Source organism: Chelonoidis abingdonii, chromosome 2, assembly GCF_003597395.2.
Source record: "Chelonoidis abingdonii isolate Lonesome George chromosome 2, CheloAbing_2.0, whole genome shotgun sequence".
Classification (NCBI taxonomy): domain Eukaryota; kingdom Metazoa; phylum Chordata; order Testudines; family Testudinidae; genus Chelonoidis; species Chelonoidis abingdonii.
In genome coordinates, this window is record NC_133770.1 from 69,271,832 (window position 1) to 69,294,840 (window position 23,009).

Sequence of the window (23,009 nt, forward strand, 5' to 3'; positions counted from 1 at the left end):
GATTTTTGTTTAAACTACAATGAGATGTGACACTATAACAAGATACAGTATCTGCAAAGAATATGACTGAAGGAATTCCAATTTCATGTTGAACATTTACAGAGCTAAGAAACAAATATGAAACAATACACTACTCTGGCTTTCTAATTAATGCATTTCTGAACTATTTTAGCCTATGTCCAAGTTAATTACTTACTTTGCAGTGTCAGCACCACTTGTAATTAGAGTGTTGATTAGTAGTTCATGACCATATCTAGCTGCGATGTGCAAAGGAGTATTTCCATTTCTATCTTCACAGTCTATTTCAGCTCCTACAATATAAAAGTTAGTGTGAATGCATATAAATGGTACATGTACATGTTTGTTAGCAAAATGGTGTTAAAGATTAATAAGTTTAAAGTACAAGTGATGGAGTGATTTTTTGGTTTAAAAATTTAAAATGTTTTAGTGATATTGAGTACTAATGGTACCCCTAGGGAATTTTGCACCAAAAAATTAAAATTTTATGCACAATATTTTAAAATCCTACAAAATTCTGCATATTTTTATCTGTCAAAATAACACTATATAATCACACCAGTTTCAATTACTTTGGTAATTTATTTCAAAATACCTGATGGAAAGTATGTCTGTAACAATACAGACAACCAAAAAGATTCAGAAAATGTTTTTTGACAAACAGATTCCTTACCAGGCATATTAATACAGAATTTGAGGTATTTTTGCTGACAGTTATCTTATTTCAGTGAAATTAAATACAACAGAATCTTGTTTAACCACCATTATCTGGCTCTCCTTATTAACCAAACCACCAGCCGCTAAGGGCTGGCACCTGGATCACCCACCACTAGGGTTGCCACCTTTCTAGCTGCTGGTAACCAGACCCCTGAGCCCTGCCCCCATCGCTCACACCTCCTCCCCCTAAGACCCCACCCCCATTGCTCACAAAATCGTCTCAGGGGGCCTGCCTTCATGTAAAAGGCAGCCTCAACAGAGCAGGGTCTGGCATGGGTTAATAATCTGGAGTCTCTCCCCACCCCACGATAACCAGACTTTTGGTTAGGGTTGCTACCTTTCTAATCGCTAATATCAGGACTCCTGATGCCCCCGCTCTCAAGGCCCTGACCCCTGCTCCACCTCTTCCCTCAAGGCCCTGCCCATCACTTTCTCAGCACATCCTCCCACCCACTCCACCCCAACCCACAGTAACCAGACTTTTGGTTTGGGTGTCCAAAGGTTGCCAGGTCCCCTTTTAGACTGGACTTTTTGGTCAAAAACCAGGCAACCCTAAATGGCACTCGGACGGAGAAGCCAAAAACCAGACTGTCTGGGTAAAACCCAGATGGGTGGCAATCCTCCCACTCTCCAGTTTATCTGGATTTTTGGTTATCCAATCTGGCTCTGGTCCCAATTAGACGGGACACTCATGGTTCCATCACAATACATTTGAAACACATAAAACTGGGAAAAGGAAGCATTTTGGTGGAAATCACAAATTTTGTGTGAAAAAATAAAATTCTGCAGGGAACGTTAATTCTATGCAAATTCTGCATCCTGCAGTGGTGCAGAATTCCAGGAGTATAATGGACAGTGATGTAAATGCAGGTCTCTTGTCGTGTATCTGTAGAGCAAGGGTTCTCAAAATGGGGCTGTGAGGTTATTACGTGGGGGGCTGCAAGCTGTCAACCTCCACCTCCAAGCCCTGCTACGCCTCTAGTATTTATAATAGTGTTAAATATTTAAAAAGTGTTTTTAATTTATAAGGGAGTGGGGTTGCACACAGAAGCTAACTGTGTGAAAGGGGTCACCAGTACAAAAGTTTGAGAACCATTACTGTAGAAGGCAAATTGTTTCTGTAACTCAATGCTGTAGAAAAGGGACAATAATACAAATACCCTTGCTTTTCCATCTTTAAAGTGAAGATATTGATGGGTAGAGTCTATATGCATCTCATCAGAATATAAAACCCTCAGTAACTGAAATACTGGCCATAGCAAAACAAGAATGTGAAAATGTCATTAACATTTACATGAATACTTTTTTTCTTTTTACCATTCTGGATGATGGTTTGTGATCTTGAAAATCTACCATGGATTGCTGTCATATGCAATGGTGTTTTCCCATCTTTACTCTGGAAATAAAACAAACAAAAATAATAATAATAAAGAAAACTATCAACCTACAGCATATATCAAAACCACCAAGGAGAAGTGATCCTTTTCCACCAACCCCTTCTATTCCCTCTCCACACTACTATAAAACAGTTGCTAGCAGTAACAAACCAGGATGACACTGCAGGCTATTCAACACTGCTGTTATCCTGTTCTTGTTAATCCCTTCTTCAGCTCTATCTGACAACTCAATGATGCACACTCACTCAGAATTATGCCTTTGGGACAATCAAGAGGATAGTGGCAGCAGATAATCTTAGCACCAAGAACTACATTTACTTCTTCCCTAAATCTAAAGCCAAAAAAATAAAGCTTCTTTTAAAGAACTGACTTGTATTCAGACTGAATAAGAGAACCTTATTACAGAACATTACAAAATATGTTAGAAGACGGACATTAAAATATTCATCTATTTCTTTGATGTTACTTCAAAATGAAACTCACAAGTAATCCTTAAGGCGAACTATTCAACCACAGAGGGTACTCTACATTTGACACACATATGAAAAGTACAATTAACCACTCACCCAGAAAAAGGTACCCTGAAATTAGGTCAACTTAAAAACTAGAATCCCTCCTGTGCTAAACAGCACTATCTAAATGCATCCATAAAGTGTCTCTCCTATGAAATTTAGTCCATAGTTAGCTCGTTATAGGTTAATGAAAAATCTAAATGCACCAAAAAAAAAATGTTACACACAAAATACTAGGCAATGTGACACTAAATTGCAACCAGCTTTATATGGTAATACCATTTTTTATTCCCTTAGGTGCACATACACAACATGTTAATTAACTGCATACAGTAGAATGAACACAAAATTCCATATTGCAAGGGGACAAAGTTAAACCTGCTGTAGGAACTTCCCCATTAAATATCTTGATGGTGTGCAATTAAATTCAGAACCAGAACATACAGGTAAGATTTCAGAAATATATTATTTCCTTCATGAGTGTGTTTGTTTTTTTTTAAAAAGTATTCTAAAACAAATAAGTTGGGACGAAGTATACACAGAACTACAAGAACAGATTCCTTAGGCAATGAACAGCAGCATCAGTCCACTACACCAAAAATAGGAAATATTTGAAAAGCTCCTTTCTTCCTTGGAAGTCTTCCATCTAAGTACTGATCAAGCCTCCCCTTGCTAAGCTTATGAGATCTGACATGATCATAGCCTATGGTAATAGGCTAATGGTTATTTGGTTGCATTCACTGAAGCTCAATGAAATGAAATAATAGAAGATTAAAACACAGGTCTCTTGTATAATGTACTATCAGGCAATATATGTCTATAAAATACTTATTTTCCAAAAACACAAATCTCTAGAAGAAGCCATTGCTATTACACAGCAACAAGCAGCCCAGAACACCATGTATTCTCAAGCGGTCAACCATACATGCCTAAACATGGTTTCACTTAAAATTAGATATACCGAGTCTACTCAGACCACTGAGACCATTTGTTTTCAAGAATTCAGCTGATACTAGTTCAAATACAATTAATACATCCTTATACGTCCCATAATATACTTCTACACGTGCAAAGTTGTTATTTGAGTTTGCTATACTCTTTTTAGACTGGATGTTGCAGGAAAGGAATAGTGGTTGAGCAGTAGTCACTAGGCTTTAAAGATCTAAATTACTATATGGATATTGACAATTTTGTACAGGCCAAAACAGCCTATATTTTTCCCCTCCCGTGGAAAACAGATAAAGCGGGAAACATATCAAAAGTCTAAAATTTCTGCTGCTCTCTAATCTGTTGTATGCTTTCCTCTCAGAGGTGAAGCCAACAAGACTCTGAAGTAGACATTTCAGAGTCTCCAGAACACTCACTCATCAAGGTCCACAGCGTATGTATGCACACATGCATCCTCCTCTTATCCCAGATGCCCCACCTATGCCCCCTCTACATCTCTAAAAATCATGGAAGTAGGTGACAGTGGAGGGAATTATAGTAGATATCTAAACTTACAAAGTAATATATTCGTGATTATAAATTGAATATTGTATTTGTATGACAGTTGCCAAAAACTGTACAAATATTTTGAACTTTAGCATTAAAAGCCAAAAAATCAAGATATTTGAAAATAAAAAATTGAGCACAGCTGAAATCCTCTATACATATTGCTGGAAAGTTTTACAATAAACTCTACTGAATAAGAGTAGTCTAAAGAAGTAAAAACCACAACACTATAAAATCCTACTATTTTAACTAAAGGAATAATCCTTACGGAAAGCAAGGAATCTAAAGTCGGCATTTGGCTCTAAACCAGGGAACAACCATCCCACTCAATATTTGAAAACCAGAAACTGACTGAGAAGAGCTGAACTACTCTATTACTGAAAAATTCACACTACTACAACCTCCTCTGCAAAGTAAAGCTACTGCTAAGTCAATTTCCTTCCTTCTCTGCAAAAGTGTATCTAAAAAAAAAAAAAAGAGAAGAAAATTCCCATTTTAATTAAATAACCACCGGCAAAGCAAGCAAGAAATACCAATCTTAGTTACATCACTATAAACCCATAATAACTCCATTAATTTTATTGCGATTACATTGCATTTATACCAGTGTAAAGATGCCCTTAAACTTCTCTTGTAAGCTCATATTACCCTTCCCCACAAATGGATGTGGCAAGGCAAAAACATTCTGGGATGCAGCCACAGATCCGGATCCCCTTAGTGTGAGGGGCACCCTCTCTTTTCCAGTCATCGGTACCAGCGCTGAGATCTTCCCCGGCACAGAAGAGTTGTGTTTTTGGAGTGCTGAGATGGCGGTACCAACGGTTCATTGCTTGGAACTGCTGGATTCCATTGTTTATGGGTCGATCTTCTTGTGCCTGTGGGACTCAGAATCCATTCCATCACTGGGAGGGAATGTTGATTTCCTTGGATTCTGAGAAAGATTTAGTCCCACGCTTATGGGACTGCATCCTAATCTCCCAAATAAGGCCTGCTATCAGGTCAGCGGGGGTGGTTTTGCTGGCACTGGAGTCGGACATAGTAATGGGAGGCTCACTCCTCGCTGAATTAGCCATGATGTGAGCTTCTCCCAGGCAGTAGAGGCAGAGTTGGTGGTCATCGCTGATCAATGAGGATCGCATGCAGGGGGCACAGAGTTTGTACCCTGGAGCTCTGAGCATCATCCAGTACCCGCACGGGGCAGTGGAGAAGTCCCTAAAGTCTACTTTAAACTAATGTTAAAACTATTAATTACTAAAACCAGGAAAGAAATAAAACTAGTAAAACTACTGTTAAAACTATTTACAACTATGCTTTTTACAACTGCATCAGACAAGGACGATGAAGGTTCCGACCTGGACCTTGCAGCAGTGAGAAGGAACTTGAGATGCAGTGCTTCTCTCCCTTTATTGCCTTGGACAGAAACACAAGGCAAGTCAAGGTGCATGCAAAGACTAACAGACGCTACTTTCAATCTTTCTGACTTTGGGTGCACGGTGCACATGTGTAAACCCCTAGTGGAATACAATAGGGATTATCACTCGAAGATGAACCCTATGTTTAGGTGGATGGAGAGAAAGAGATATTGGGCATCAGAGTTGTAGTCTAAATATTGGTTTTCAACCTGGGAATGATCTGACCCTTCCTATATATTCCAGCCAAATGGGTGATAAGTATCAGTTGGCTTTGAGACTGAGTATGCCAGGTTATTCTTGGCGCTGATAGCTGACCAGGAACTGCTGGCTTCCCAAATTTTTTTTAATATAATTTGTTCATACATTTATTTGTACTGCTTTTGTTAACCTCATCTATTTAAAATAAATCTAGATACTTATGTGGATCAGATGTCCTCTGCCCTAGACATCAGGGGCTGTAGCTAACTGTGAAGACCTCTGGCATATCTGTCAATAAGCCATTTAGAACCTGCTCCCCTTAGTCCTCATACTTGGCATTTTGGTAGCAAGGAATGGGACCAATTAGCGCTTTTGGCATCTGGAAAGGCACAGGAGGCAGCACAGGATTTTGGAAGTAGTAGTTGTTTTTGGCGGGATGTATCTCTTCAGTTCCTCTCATTTGTGGGCAGGAGCAGAGATAACCAGATTTGCGGGGGGGAGGGGGGGGAAGAGAAAAGGAAGGGGAAGGGTTTTGAACTCTTAGTTCCATAAAAAACCAATTTCCCCTTGTCTCTACCTCAATAGCCGGCCACATACCAACAACAATGGACAGGCACGTTACCTGAATGTTTATGAGGACAACTGTCATCATTAGATTTGAGTGAGCTTCATGCTAAAATAGGGCAGTTCACACCTCTCTCTGATCGTTGTTTCAGGCTCTTCGTTTGCAGACTTAGGAAGACCTCACAGCATTTTTCTACATTCAAAATTTATTTTTGCAACCATAAGGCTAAGAAATTTAAATTTTATAAGTCAAAGGAAATATTAAATTCTGCAACAGAGGTGGATTCTATGGCAAGTCCTACAGCCATAGAATTATGGCCAGGAGTACATTTTTTCTTCTCAGTCCATTTGGGGCCACTAATATGCTGACCATGTCAGCCAGCAATCTAAGTCCTTCTACTGGTGAGGTCTCCACTGCATCAAGTACAAGCGTTGGTTCCTTCCCTTTAAGGCCCTTCATAGCTCAACCCCTCCCTATTTATTGAATCTAGAATCTTCTGTTGCCCTTCACCGTTCTACTAAGGATGCCAGCCTTGTTTGCCTGTGTATATTTCTCCCACAAACACTTGTGTGATTTCTTCCACACTGGTTCTTATTTATCGAGTACTCTCAGAAATATCTTCTAAAACTACTAACCTCTTTAAAAATTTCTTCTCAAAACCTGCTTTTACTATTATGCATATGGAACACTTCTAACAGATAATGGCCAGTACGGATTTCTGACAATTATCTTATTTAGTGGGGCCACATAAATGCATGTTCTTTCATTGTTTCCCTCATCTTTCCTCCCTTATTCCTTCAGATTGTATATCCGCTATTTGCTTTTCATCTTAAATTAGATTGTAAGTTCTTTGGGGACAAGGACTGTCATACACTCGTCATCTGAAGAACTCCTAGCACAACAAGATTCCACAATCTGACAGAGGCATATAGGTACTATTGTAATAAAAATTTATTAAACCTTGTAATTTAAAATATTATATTTTCTATAAAGACATAGATGTACTGTATGTTACAACTTACTGAATCCACTGAATTCATTTCCTTACCTTCATATTTACATCTGCTCCATTACAGACCAAAAGTTCTAAACACAATGCTCCATGTGTTGATGCAGCAGCAAAGTGCAAAGGTGTAAAACCTTTCTCATTCATCTGATTTACATTAGCACCACAGTCTATAAGTTCATTTACTACAACATCTTGTCCATTGTAGCAAGCTACATGAAGAGGTGTATTTCCATAGGCATTTGGTTCATTCATCTGATGGGAAAAAACAAAACAATTAGTTAAGATACTGTGAAATTCTACCACACTTTTATGCCATCAAGCAACAGTATTTAATTAAGTACAACAGAACATCTTTTGTTGTTATGCAGGATGTCTTCATTGCATTCTGGAATACCACAAAACAGTACATTAAATGTGTTCTGGACTGGATTTCCATGACCAAAACACTTTGGAATGAAATACTTTTTAACTTCTCTCAGAGGAGATAATTAAAGTGTTTGGTAGTGTGAAAGGAATAGTTGTGTGAAAGGAAGTTATTCTGCCACTTGTAAATAGAATTCTCCAAGTTTATTACCACAGCAGATCCACATTGTTGGGATCATGTACCTTAATTCTATGAGCCCCAAAAGCTCCTATAACGCAGAGACATTGCTGACAAGTACATACCCTTCCCTTGATCTAAACATCAAGATTGTATACTGGAGGGCCTCACACTTCCCCGCTTTTGTAGGCACACCCTATTGTATGCAACAGAGGCTCCTTGCATTCCTTAGCCCCTCCTCAAGATGTCTGTGTGCCACACTGCCATCCCCTTCTGTTTCAGAGGCTCTCTGCAACCTGCCTCTCATGCCAGTGGTGGTGTGCCCTCAGCGTTTCTTCCCCACATTCACTCTTCTGCCACATGCCAAGATCTCTGTGTGCATCTCTATCCATCACTTTCTCCCATACCAAGGTCCCTCATTCTCCCACTGCCAGGGTCATCCATTCTCTCCCAAGCCCTTCAAGGGTTCTATGTGCCACCAATTCATCCCCCATGCCAGGGCTCTGTGAATACCTCTAGTCCATAACATGTTAATGGCTACCATCAATCAGTTAGTTAATCTATAGACAACGACAGAAGTGGCTAAAGCTGCTGGGTGTACTACATGAATGGAAAGGGCTCCATGTGACCCCATCTCCCCCCCCCGGATCTACCACTGCTGGCGGGAATACAGCACCTTGCGCGCGGCTGGCGCCACCATCAGCAACGTCGGCTTCACCACCCCCCCAATTTTCACCTAAATCCATAGGGTTTGTTCACTGATGCCTAAAACATTCCCTGAAATTTTGGAATTGGGTGGATGCAGTGTTCAGAAGTTCACACACTAGTGAGACAAGTTCCAATGACTCCACCTCTCTCAATTCCTTACCGCCAGTTCCAAATACATAGTAATAATCTAGAAAAACAAAGCAGAGAAGTGGGTGTTGGTCTGCAGAGGCAACATGCTCTGACAGCTCCAGTTAAAAGTAAAGAATGTTCTTTTATCTTTTGCAAATTGATTTGCAGAACCTCACAGAGGATGGTTGAGTATTTAAACAGCAGAACTGATCTCCCAAAATGAACATTAGGGACTTAAAAGTAAAATTTTACTCCTGCTGGAATTCTGCACCATTGCACAATGCAGAATTTGCGCAGAATTAATGTTCCTCACAGAATTTTATTTTTTCATGCAGAATGTGACAGCCAGAGCCCAGCTGCTAACAGCAGGACCGTCTATATTTCAAAAATACTATTTTGAAATAAATTACCAGAAGAACAAACTGGTGTGATAGTGTTATTTTGTAGAACATACAGAATTTAAAAATATCGTGTGCAGAATTGTTAATATTGGGGCACAGAATCCCCCTCAGGAGTAATTAAATGTAGACACTTAGGTGCCTAGATCTAGTCATCTAAATAAGTGGTCTGTTGTTCCATGGTACTGAATGTCTGCAGGGCCTACTGAATTTAATAGGAATTTTGGGTGCCAAATACTTCTGAAAATCAGGCCACATATTAAGGTGCCTAAATATGGATTTAGGTGCCTAATTTTAGGCACCCAAGTTTGGAAATATTTGTCTTAGCACCTAAGACAAGAAGCTAATACTGCATTAATGTGCAAATTGAGCTCCAAGTTACATTATACAAAGAAGCATCCTAGTTTTCAAACTACAATTTCAGAAGCAATGGCCACTCTGTGCAAGATGATTCAAAAGGTCAAACTCCAATAGGCTTACAATTAACTTTATTTCTGAGATGATAAAAAGAGATTTATTACCGACAATATTTTTGTTAATATATTTTTATAACTAGGTACTTATATGACCATCATCACTGTGGTATCAGAGTACTTCACAATCATTAATGATTTACTCTCAAAACTCCTGTGAGATAAGGAAGTTTTATCCCCACTTTACAGATAGGGAACTGAAAAAAGAGATTAAGTGACTTCCTCAAGGTCACAGAAAAAGTGTAAATCAGAGTTAGCAACAGAACTCCAATCTCCCAAGACCCAGTCCAGTGCCTTAAACATAGGATCATTCCTTCCCTCCTGGAAAATAATGAAACCATTTAAGGACAAGTTTACCTTTAAGTGAAAATCTGCAGAAGAAACTTGAGCCTAGGGAGTGAAGTCTTATAACCATTAAATAAGTGAGTGAAGACCTTTTGAAGTACTCTTACTACCATTATTCTTGATCACGAAGAAAGGAGCATTCTCTGCGCCACTATATTCCTGATCAGTAATAGTTTAGACTTTTCTTATGTCATTTGCCTTTGGCTACATGTTTACTTACATCAACTCCAAGATCTAGAAGAAATTTGACTACGCTGATCATTCCACTAGACGCTGCAGCATGTAGGGGTGTATATGATTTCTTGTCTTTGCATGTCACTTCAGCTCCATGAGTCACAAGTAGTTTCACAACTTCAATGTGACCTGGGCAAATAAAAGAATAAATAAATAATATTAAGAAGCAACTTGATTTATCAATTGTGCTCTGACTTCTACAAAAATAATATCAATTTATTATTAGCTGCACTCGATCAACTTTTAAAAGTGAAAAATCCAGTACAGACTCATCATTTAAAAGAAGCAAAAGAACCACATTCTTCCCCTACCTCATTTCCTTATGATTTATAAAGGCAGTCTAAAATATTTTCTTTATGTATTTTCTCCTACTCCAAACACTCTCTCTAGTCTTGATTTTTGTTTTATATAAAAAAATATCAGATCTTGTCTTCTGTTTTTGCTGAAGGATTTTTTGGAGGACTTAAAACCTTACATCAGCCCATTAGCTCTCAAATCCAACTGAGAGGGGAAGGGATTTTTAGTAAGCTATTTAAAACTTTTGCTTATCTGATTTAATACTTATCTAATCCAAACTTCTGTCAAAGATTTGAAAAAAAAGCTCAGAACCTTGCTCCTTCAAACTGAAGACTGAGAAAACTTCCATTTAATTTCTTAAGGCCTCCTGCATGAATCGTGAAAAGACTTCATATTCCTGAAGTTTCTAAAGTAGAAACAAGCAGAAAGATAAGTCTCTTTTTAAGAAAACATTTCTAGACTTTGTAATATAAAAAAATAAAATGATTTTTCCTTTGCAGATGTTATTTTTTTAAAACTTTACCCAAAGTGATTTAGAAACCCAAGTTCATTTTCAAAAGAGACTTGAGAATTCATAAGCCTAAGTCTCACTGAAAGTCAATGGGACATACGCTCCTAATTCCCCAAGTCATTTTTTAAAATAAAGGATTTGCTATGCTTAAAACGCTGCAGCAGCACAGCTGTACCAATGCATCTGTGGCGCTGTAGCGCTTCAGTGAAGACACTACCTACGCTGACGGAAAGGCTTCTCCCATTGGCATAGGATGGTAATCCAGCTCCCTGAGAGGCCGTAGCTACGTTGATTGAGAGAAGCCTTCCTATCGATATAGTGCTGTCTACACTTGGAGTTACATTGTTACAACTTCATTTATGTCAGATAACTTATGTTGCTTATGAAGGGGTTTTATTCATCCCCGAGCAACATAAATTATGCTGTCATAAGCCATAGTATAGACCAGGCCTGCACAACATGCGGCCCGCGGAGGCTCACTGTGCAGCCCGCGGGGCGATTCTAGATCCCCTGGACACAGGCAATGCCACGCTCTGCGGGCAGCCCAGAACCCTTTGAATCCTGGCCACGGCTCCGGCGGCCCTGCTGGGGCCAGGCTGTAAAGGGTTCGAGCTCCCCTCAGCGGCAGGAGCTCTGGGCCCTTTAAATCCCTGCCCCAGCCCCACAAAGCTCCCGGTTCCCCTGGCCGTCAGAGCCCTGGGACCTTTAATTTGCCCCTGATGGCTCCCAATCACCTCTTCAGCTGGGAGCCCCTGGTTGATTTACAAGTTGTGCAGGCCTGGTATAGACATAGCTTAAGTGAGAATCAGGTCCACTGTATATGAACGTATACACACTGATTTCTTTAAAAAAAATTAAGAAGTTAATTTTATCCTTCCCTCTCCGCTGTCCCCAAATCTATTAAAAAAATGAAAATTAGACACGTGATATGTTCCAGGGATAAAGTATCCTATTACGTGTCTATAAAAGTAGCGTGCTAAAATTGGTAGATAGAATGTAGCTTAGCTGAACAAGAGAAAGCATTTGTTTTTCCAGTTGGGTGAGCACACACCACAAAACGTATGTGTCCTCATTACAACCCCGATAATGCTTGTCCATACAGAGCTGTGGCATCTCAAGCACTGAATTTTATTTCCTCAAAACTACTTCTGCAGGCAGGATAAATCAGATCTTAAATATTAATTTATCTCTAAGAACGCTGGATCAAGAACAGTCACACACATCAACCTCTTGGCTGAAGTGATTATCAATAGCTGAAGTCTGATGTCAGCATGGCTTCAAACAATGAGTAATGGTATTAACATTGCTTAATTCACTGGGAAGTGTAAGCAACTTTCTAGCTGCCATAAGCCTCCTCCCTACAAAAGAAAGTCTGTGATCTTGTTCTGTTTTACTTTTTGGTACTATGAGTATGGATTTCCCAGCATGATGTACATATTTTACACTAGTACTAGACTGCTCCAATCCCCTGATTTCATGGATGAAAGACTAATTTAAAACAGGCTTCCAACACAGATTTCTGCAAATTGGATTATTAATATTCTTGTATAAGTGAAGCAATTTCTAGGACAAGAAATCCAGATATTTGTGACTAGATCACTTTTACAACCATTCTGATTTATCAGGTGACCATCCATTTAAGTTTTTTGTCCTTCCAAATATGCATTTCCTACTTTGTAAACTACAAAAGACTTTACAGACCTCAGCACCAAGCATGCTTGCAGTGCTTTATAAAGTTATTTAACAACTCTTCCTCAAGCTATCCATACAAATTTAGGAGTTTCATTTATTGGGCAGATATCTATTCTGATTTCTTTATATTTAAACAGAAACATATTTACCATGAACCCTCCCCAACCACCAATTATTATTATTAATAGTTTGAGTAAACGATTTGAAAAATTGTATTTTCCCTGTTTCCAGCTCCTGTCTCCACTTCCTGTTTCAAGTCAGGATTTGGGAATACTGTCCTGACAAAAATCTCTGCAGATAAAAGCAACACTGAAAGAGCAAACAGCAAAGGCCCGGGCTGACAGTGCTTCTGCAGTAACAGACAGGGGAAGTTTTACTCCTCTAAGGCCTTATCTAGAGAAAAGGGGGTGAGGGGTAAAATCATTTTTAACCCCATTTAAAACATTACTTAGCATCTAACATATATGGAGTTTAATATCTTTAAAATCATGTTAGACTTTGATCAGCAAAGAGAATTGTAGAGAGGTTAGCACCTAGCATAGATGCAGTTTAAGTGATGTTTCAAATGGAGTTAACTAACTCAAGGAACCTAACTTAAATTAAAAAAAAAAAAAAACCCCAAAAATATTCATTACTTTTTTAGTCTACACAAGGCTTAAGAAACTAGACTGAAGACGCCAGGTTGATATCATAGTTCTAGCTTCACTGGGAAGAAGAAAACTGAGGTACAAAGAGCAGAGTTGGGAATGATAGAGGGAGTGGTCACTTGCTTCCATAGCTATGCCTAGCAGGCAAAGGAGTAGAGCCTGTGGGTACGTCTACACTGCACGATTATTTCGAATTAGCTTAAACCGATATTACAAAACAGATCTAATAAAATCGGTTTAGCGCGTCCACAGTGGGATCCCGAAATCGATTGTTTGCGTCCATGGTCCAAAGCTACCATCGATTTCAGGAGCGGTGCACTGTGGGTAGCTGTTCCTCAGCTATCCCATAGTTCCCACTTCCGTGTTGAGAGCACAGTGCCTGATGGGGCAGAAAACATTGCCCCGGGTGGTGCTGGGTACAGCCTCACCCCTCCCTTTGTGAAGGCAGCAGACAACCCTTTGGCGCCTTTTTCGCGGAGTGCATTGAGCAAACGCCATAGCACAGCAATCTTTCCCTTTTTTTTTTCACGTGGTGGTGGGGGGAAATAAACTGAGGAGCTGTTCCCTGAACCACGCCAGACACTGTGTTTGAACCTACAGACATTGGGAGCTCAGCCAAGAATGCAAATAATTTTCAGAGACTGCTGTGGACTGTGGGATAGCTGGAGTCCTCAGTACCCCCTCCCTCCCTTCATGAGCGTCCATTTGAGTCTCTGGCTTCCCGTTACGCTTGTCACACAGCGCTGTGTATCCTGGAGTTTTTTATTCAAACGCTTTGGCATTTCGTGTTCTGTAACGGAGCTGGATACAACAGATTTGTCTCCCCATACAGCGATCAGACCTAGTATCTCCCGTACGGTCTATGCTGGAGCTCTTTTTCGATTTCAAACTGCATCGCCAGCCGTGCTGATCAGAGCTCCACGCTGGGCAAGCAGGAAATGTAATTCAAAAGTTCGCGGGGCTTTTCCTGTTTACCTGCCCGCTGCATCCGAGTTCAGATTGCTGTCCAGAGCGGTCAGTGCTGCACTCTGGGATGCCGCCGGGAGGCCAATAACGTCGATTTCCGTCCACACGAACCCTAATCCGAGTTATCACTATCGAATTTAGCGCTACTCCTCTCGTTTGGGAGGAGTTCCGAAATCGATTTAAGGAGCCGTTTAACTCGATATTAATGACGACGTCGTGTGAACGGATACAGCGTTAAATCAGTATATCGGCCATTAAACCGATTTAAAGTCGCAGTGTAGACCTGGCCTGTGATATCCTTTGCAGTTCCCATCTAGAAACAGTGCCAACAATCAGCTCCTTTCTCTGCTAACAGCAGCATGATCACCCAGCCTTTCTGCAGAAGCAGTCAGAAGCTCAGTTTTCTCTATGCCAGCCATTCTTAGGGGGTTGGGACCCCAAAATGGGTCGTGACCCCAATGGGGTCACCAGGACTGACTTAGACTTGTTGGGGCCTGAGGCCAAAGCCTGGGGGCTTTTGCTCTTGGGCAGCAGGGCTCAGGTTACAGGCCCCCTGCCTAGGGCTGAAGCCCTTGGGCTTCAGCTTTGGCCCCTCCACCCAGGGCAGTGGGGCTCAGACTTTGGCTTCCACAGCTGGGATGGGGGGCTTGGGCGGGCTCAGGCTTCATTTCCCCGTTCTGAGGTCGTGTAGTAATTTTTGTTGACAGAAGGGGGCTGCGGTGCATAAAGTTTGAGAACCCTTGCTCTATGCAAACTATTTCTATAGTGTTTTTTTTTTTAAATGTGTATGTAACACACTAATCCTTTAAATGAAAGCCTTTCAGAATCACAGCTGAAAAAGTATGCTAAACTGCACTTCTCAGTAAAAATTAATAAGCACAACTTTGCTTTTCCTTGACAACTTCTCTCAGGGCTCATTACATTACTTGTTTTTGAATAGTAGTTCCTAAGGTTACTACTTCAACATAATCTTTGCTATACTTATATCAGCACAAGCTTGACCTAAGGCAAAAAACAAACACCTACTCAAATACGATGTTAAATGTCTGTCCTACTGATACACATGATGGATATCTGTCCAAGCAGCACTCTCTCCTGGTACATACGCAGTAAGTATTAAGACTGAAAATGGGGCAAATTATCTAGATCTATGCTATTATCTCTACTATCATAACAAATTGATATGAACAAAGACCAAAGAGTTAAAATGTTTCAAGTGTCTATGGCATAATCCATATTTTTCATCAATAATGCACTAATCTTCAAGTTAGTCAGGCACCAACACAGTTCTAAACCTCACTCTGTTTTACTCAGTGAAGTTGCAATATCAAAGTTTTATGCTTTGTGCCACAACTTTAAGGTAAACTTGTTCATCAATCATAGACCTTCCCATTACTAACTGCAATTCAAAGTTTCTGTTGGGACAATAACATTGAAGAATACTTCTTTATGAAAACTGTAAAAATGACGCACAAGACAAGCTGGAAAGAGTAGGGACATGTTCTTATATTAAATATAGTGCACAAGGTGGGATAAAATCAGCTCCACGATCCAAGTGTCAGTGCACTGCAGAGGCACTGACAAATAATGATTTTGCTCTCCCTCCCCCCCGATGCCCATCTCCACACCCTCCCTCATAGCTTTTATTTCTTTCTATTCTCCTGAGAATTAACTCGCCCACATCAGAAAGTATTTAGTTCCTCTCCCACCACAAAGAAGTTAATATGAATTGTTAAAAATAAAAAACACATTAAGGTTGTGTTTAAATAATTTTGAAAAACGGAAATGCTAATGATTAAATAATGTAAGTCATTATATAATATATTGCTTAACATAGTTAATTCTGTATTAAGATATAGAATTGTAGGACTGAAAGGGACTTTGAGAGGTCATCTAGTCCAATCCCCTGCACTCATGGCAGGACTAAGTATTATCTAGACTATTCCTGACAGGTATTTGTCTAACTTGCTCTTAATAAAAATCTCCAATGAAGGAGATTCCACAACCTCCCTAGGCAATTTAATCCACTGTTTAACCACCCTGACAGCTAGGAAGTTTTTTTTCTAACGTCCAACCTAAACCACTCTTGCTGCAATTTAAGCCCATTGCTTCTTGTCCTATCCTCAGAGTTAACAACAGTTCTTCTCTCTCTACCTTTTATATACTTGAAAACTTATGTCCCCTCTCAGTCTTTTTTTTCCGGACTAAACAAACCTAATTTTTTCCAATCTCCCCTCATAGGTGATGTTTTCTAGACCTTTAATCATTTTTGTTGCTCCTCTCCAGACTTTCTCCAATTCGTCCACATCTTTCCTGAAATGTGGCGCCCAGAACTGGACACAATACTCCAGCTGAGGCCTAATCAGCATGGAGTAGAGAGAAAGAATTACTTCTCATGTCCTGCTTAAACACTCCTGCTAATACATTCCAGAATGATGTTGGCATTTTTATTTGCAACTGTGTTACACAGTTGACTCATACTTAGCTTGTGGTCCACTATGACCCCCAGATCCCTCTCTGCATTACTACTTCCTAGGCAGCCATTTCCCATTTTTTGTGTGTGCAATGGATTGTTCCTTCCTAAATGCAAAGTACTGCATTTGTCTTTATTGAATTTAATCTTATTTACTTCAGACCATTTCTCCGGTTTGTCCAGATCATTGTACCAAGACAATGTAACTAATGTTTCATTGCAAATGATCCGAAATAGCTGAATAGGATTTTCCTCCCCCTTCCCCAAACTCTCCACAAATCCTGTTCTGAAGAGATTTCAGTCTATTTTTAAAAGAAGTGCTATATAAATGCACAATTTCAACTGATTTCAAAGCATTTTCCATGCTTTTTTTTTTTTTTTTTAGTAAATCTAAAAACCATGCACAGCATACAACAATGATGAAGTGCAACTGCCATTAACAGTGCTATAGAACACTGTACAAATGTTTAGGAATAACTGAGAGTAGGGAAACATAGTTAGATAAATTGTAAACTATCCAGAATAGAATTTGATCAGCACATTAATGCAAAACTACTACCCTAGAGTGCTGAGGGATCTCTAATTACAAATAGATCTTGGTTTTCTCTCTCATCTGATGAATTCCTATACTTGCAGAGCACATAATATCAATTTTTCTATTTTCATTCTTCTCTCCTGGACTGGATAAATTATTATTTTTGAAAGTCAAACTGCACCACTGAATAGTCAAGACTATGGAATAGTATCAATTAACTTTTTACTGCAATTAATAATTAAACTCAGGTTAATCAATGCAGACTTAATATGTTTATCATATAATTTACATTTTGAAGTGACATCTGCGTCTAGTCAATTTCCTAGAAATAGATCTCTGTTACTGTTTCAGAGCTGTGACCACTACCATAAATTCTTCAGTGAGACTAATACTGAGCTAAAAGAAAGGAGAACTGAAAGCAATTACAACTTTTTGTGATGTTAACAGAAAGTATTTTGTAAGGACACAGATGCCAAAGGTAGAAAAGACAGCTGAGAAAAAAATGTGTTGCACCTGCTCAGAAGTCAAAGAAAACTGGTTGTTACTGAAAAGTGCATCAGTAGCTGCCTATGACTTATTTAGAAGTACAACTGAGTTATTTAGCTAAGGCTAAAAAGCTTCTGTTAGAGTATCAGAACTAAAAGCTCTTATCTGTTTTTCTTTTAATCTTTTCACTTCTTGAATGAAGCTGGAGGTGAGGAACCATGACTACAGACAAGCTGAAGAAAAGAATTCCCATACTTCCATAAAGGGCTAATGGAAGGAAGTCTACATAAAGGAAGCCTATATCATTCTGACGTGATAACCAACCCATTGTGGACAACTTCACCATCAGAGGCAAGACAATGATTGGGGAAAAAGAGGCTGAAATCCTGGAATAAATGTGGAAGTGCAATAATTTGACGTTTTATTCTTGGTCCATTTCCCTGTTAAATAAACAAAACAAAACCCAAGGAGGGAGCCAACCAACTAGAAATACAGCTATCTTAAAGGCTATTCCTCCTTTTTGAGTCAGTTTCTGATACTTTACCAGAAAACATCATATTTTTAATAAGGCTTTTGACATAGTCCCCCATGACATTCTCATAAGCAAACTAGGAAATGTGGCCTAGATTAAATTACTATAAGGTGGATACATAACTGATTGAAAGACCATATCCGAAGAGTAGTTATCAACGGTTATCTATCAAACTAGAGGTCCCACAGAGGTCAGCTGCAGGTCCAGTACTATCAATATTTTCCTTAATGATTTGGATAATGGAGTGGAAAGCATGCTTATAAAATTTGTTGATGATGCCAAGTGGGGAGGAAATGCAAGCACTTGGGGAACAGGATTAAAATGCAAAATGGTCTTTACAAAATAGAGAATTGGCTGGAAATCAACAAAATGAAATTCAATGAAGACAAGTGCAAAGTGCTACACTTAAGGAAAAATTAAATGTACATACACAAAATGGAGAATAACTGACTAGGCGTTGGAGTTGCTGAAAAGGATCTGGGAATTACAGCACATCACAAATTGAATGAGACAGTGTGATGAACTTCCAAAAAGAGCTAGTATCTTTCTGGGGTGTATTAACAGGAGTATCATATGTAAGACATGAGAGGCAGCTGTCCTGCTCTATTTGGCACAGGTGAGGCCTCGGATTAATGTGTCCAGTTCAGAGTGGCACACTTTTGAAAAGATGTGGATAAACTGAAGAGAGTTTAGTAGAGAGCAACAAAAATAGTAGAAGGTTTAGAAAAACCTGACCTATGAAGAAAAGTTAAAAACTGGGCATGTTTAGTCTTGAGAAGAAAACCTGAGGGGTGACCTGTAACAGTCTTCAAATATGTTAATGGCTGTTCTAAAGAAGACAGTAATCAGTCTTTCTCCATGTCCTTTGAATGGAGAACAAGACGTAATGGGCCTAATCTGCAGAAGGGAGATATAGGATAGATATTAGGAAAAAGGTTTTTAACTAAAAAGATAGTGAAATTCTGGCTGGAGATCCCCATCTTTGGAAATTTTTAAGAACACGCTGGACAACACCTGTCAGGGAAGGTCTAGGTTCACTTGACTCTGCCTTAGTGCAGTGGGCTTGAACGGATGACTTCTCAAGGTCCCTTCCAGTCACATTTCTATGATTCTATAACAACCACTTATGAGTGATGGAGAATTATATTTCTCTCTATTCAGTTTCCTCGTATGATGATCTTTCCTCTTAGTAGCTACGGGGCATTAGTACACAAATTTTCAATCAAAAAGTTAATGTTTAGGGGTGAAACTGCTTTGCTTTCCTTTCTAAAAATAAATTAGCATGTTATTTTTTTCTGCCACAAAAGCATTCATAAAAAAAAGAGTTTGCTATATCCTATTACAAATTTTATATGAGATGCATAGATACCTTCCTCGTAATCATCTACTAAGTAACCATGACTAAATGTTTTTGCCAAGTATATAAATTCAATAAAATGACGTGACTGACTTTCTCCCTAATGCACAGAGAATCAGTTGCAAAAGTGTACGTACCCATATATGCTCCCCAATGTATAGCTCGTCTGTCTTTCTTGTCAAATGCATTAATATTGGCACCTCTAGACAATAACAAACTCACCATCTAGGGTGAAGAAAGAAAAAAATAAGTAAAATACCTCTGTTCAGAATATAAAACTATGCATAAAATGTGGCATAATAATGAAAGCAAAGAATAAATCTTGGGTGAAATGAACCAAATTTTTAAATCTTTTAAAACCACCATTCCATTTACATCACTTCTGGTATTTTGTGCATTTAAGTATGCTGGCTGCCCACATTGGTGACAATGTTGTGATCATAGGGTCCTCTAAATTATATATCAAGTGACAACTAAAATATTTCAGATTACCTATTTTATGCAACTGTTTAACAATCATGGCATACTATATCTTTATTAAAACTAAAGAAGTTAGTTAAAAATCTACGTATTTAATCACCCTACAAATTTACACACTAAAAACCTTTCATTTCCATACAAATTGCTGAAAGTGGATAAATTACACTATGGTTTCAGTCACTAGAAATTAATTTACAATTTAAGTTTATGCATTTTAGCAGAACCCAGTCTACAAATAGAAGGTTGTTGATTTTTTCTGGGGGAATGCAGAAACTAGAAAAAGCATTCCTACAGGCTAGTAAGAAGTCCATACCTCACCACTGGAACAGTATTCTTCAGAGCTTTAGTATGGGGATGTTAACACTGTAAATGTACTTTAGTGTACATTTTACCATTATATCAGATCATGTACACATATGCAAATAACAAATAATCAGAGCTTTGGTGGGAGGCAAGAGGGCTAAGAAACAAGATCTGGAAAATAATCCATACCTCAACATGTCCACTGAAGGCTGCATGATGTAATGCTGTTCTACCTGCTCGATCTGAGACATTTACATTACTTAGAAGAGGCACCAAAGCTTCAGCACATTTAACAGCTTTATTTGCAGCTGCTATATGTAGGGGTGTCTGCCAGTTTTTGTCACGGGCATTGACATCTGCTGAATGCTTTAACAACACCTGAACTGCATCCTGAAAATATTTGCAATAAAATAAATTACATTACAAAAGAACTAAAAGAATATACTTAGCAACTCCATGTAAAGTACAACAGAATCTCACTAATTCACACTTTGATAAACTGCATTCACATGTATTTTCAGTTAAAAGCTTATTCTCAAACCCAGCAAGATTCTGTGATGGTTATAGATCCCTCAAACACAGCTAAGGCACTTACAATTGGCATTTGACACTGGTGGAATTCCCCATCACAACATCAATAATGCTCAAGGCTCCCTCTATTAGTATGCATTAGTGAGGCACTATTGTACTTAAAAAGATATTACTATCAAATGTTAGACATCTTTTTTCAATAAAATAGCTGCAAATGGTATATTATAGATATGGAGAGTTTAATAATCATACTTTTTAGATATGTGCGTGTTTATAATACTATCATATTATAAACAGACATCTGCAAAAGGAATATAATTGTTAACAGTGCCAAAGGGACAATCCTGCTTTAGACTTCGATACCACAGTAATTTTGTAAGTAAGAAGTTTCATTCCCCTTTATAAAATCAAGTTTAAACTGCAAACTTTTATACCATTCCTTTTACATTCCTACAGAAAATAAAACCAAAAACAATCTTGTTAACAACATATGCACACAGTTGCATACAAAGGAAAACAGCTTGTCAATACAAATATTAAGCTGTAGATGTAATACTTCATTTTTCATTAAGTCCACAAAGTTTTCCACAATTAATTGTTCCTTTAGTCAAATGTAAAAAAAAAAAAAGAGTGCAAAAATAAGATTACCATTCTGAACTTAAAACATTCTACTAAGGCTAAATATTGCAGGTGTCTCAAATTGCAGAGCAATGTTATGCATACATGTTTGTGCTGCAATACCTAGACATCGCTGTGAATCATGGTGGAGCGGAAATAGGAACGCTACATTCCATGTATTTATTCCATTAGAAGAACCTGTCAAAAGTTATCCTAAACTATATATTTAGTCTCCTCTTAACAAACAAAACGTGTAAGAGCAACCTAGAAAATACTTGAGCCTCACTTTATAATTGTACATGGAATGAATAGTGAAATGGATATGGACCCAAAATGTATTTAATGGTTTACTAGGAAAAAGCTGATTATATATACCAAGTCTTTGGCTCCTCTGAGACTAATATCAATGAAACCACTACAAGAATCAGGAAATAAATACTAGAAGAGCTCTTGTATGGGTTGGGCACAAATTGTCAAAGGAAACACTAATTTTACTGTAAAAAAATTTACTCTGGTCTTAGTGTACAGTTAGTATGTATATGTGCAGTGATGTATTTTCAAATTAAACGAATCTGCTTAACTTTTTTTTTTGACAAAACATGCCAGCACACAAAATGAGTGCAAATGCAGATTCTGAAGACTAAAAGTCTAAGCTGAAATATGTTCAAGAAAAAGAAGTTTGAAAACAAAATCACCAGATATATTCAAGATCTTTAGGGTGACCAGATGTTCTTGTTTAATTGGGTCTGCCCTCATTTCGGATAACAGCCCTGCTGGATTATACCAAAACCAGGATTTAATCACTCAGTTTCCTTAGCTACTGTACACAAGAGCTTGAACAACTACACTCCGCCCCAGAAACCAGTCAGTAACCAGCTCAAGAGGGAGCATCCTTGTGCTGCTCCCAGGTGCAGGGTGTGCTAATAAGTGTTCCCATCCATCTGTTTATAAGATCTTCCATCATCCTAATATTTAAGTGCCTCCCAAATACGTAAAAGTAGAAACAACACTAACAAGCTCTTTCTTCCATTTCAACCTCTAGGATAAATAAATTCAATTAGTGTATAAGATTTGTCTCGCTGCACGTTGTGAGTATGTGGAAACCCTAGGGAAAAAGAAGAATAAATAAATTTTGCATTTAAAAGTAATTATTTCTGTGGTCACTTATCTCTTGCAGGAGTAAATTCCCTAGTTCAGATCCAGTCACTGTGTCTCCCACACACCCTTCCAGAGGTGGCTGACAGATTCGTTGTTTTTACACAATGTTGTTGTTATAGGACAGGGGTCGGCAACCTTTCAGAAGTGGTGTGCCAAGTCTTCATTTATTCACTCTAATTTAAGGTTTCACATGCCAGAAATACATTCTAATGTTTTTAGAAGATCTCTTTCTGCAAGTCTATAATATATAACTAAACTATTGTCGTATGTAAA

The 23,009-nt window shown here is 38.6% G+C and overlaps 1 protein-coding gene across 3 annotated transcripts in view; it reads right to left on the reverse strand.

The window, feature by feature from the left end:
* The window catches only part of ANKRD28 (ankyrin repeat domain 28), a 234,173-nt gene that overhangs the window by 58,323 nt on the left and 152,841 nt on the right, over nt 1-23,009 (reverse strand). For all 3 annotated transcript variants that reach the window (XM_032801146.2, XM_075062432.1, XM_032801145.2), the window contains 6 exons: nt 20,619-20,819; nt 19,784-19,871; nt 10,137-10,279; nt 7,362-7,574; nt 2,053-2,131; nt 197-311 (listed from right to left, as the gene is read on the reverse strand). In XM_032801146.2, the coding sequence (XP_032657037.1) occupies nt 197-311; nt 2,053-2,131; nt 7,362-7,574; nt 10,137-10,279; nt 19,784-19,871; nt 20,619-20,819 (839 nt within the window). The remainder of the gene's footprint in view (nt 1-196; nt 312-2,052; nt 2,132-7,361; nt 7,575-10,136; nt 10,280-19,783; nt 19,872-20,618; nt 20,820-23,009) is intronic.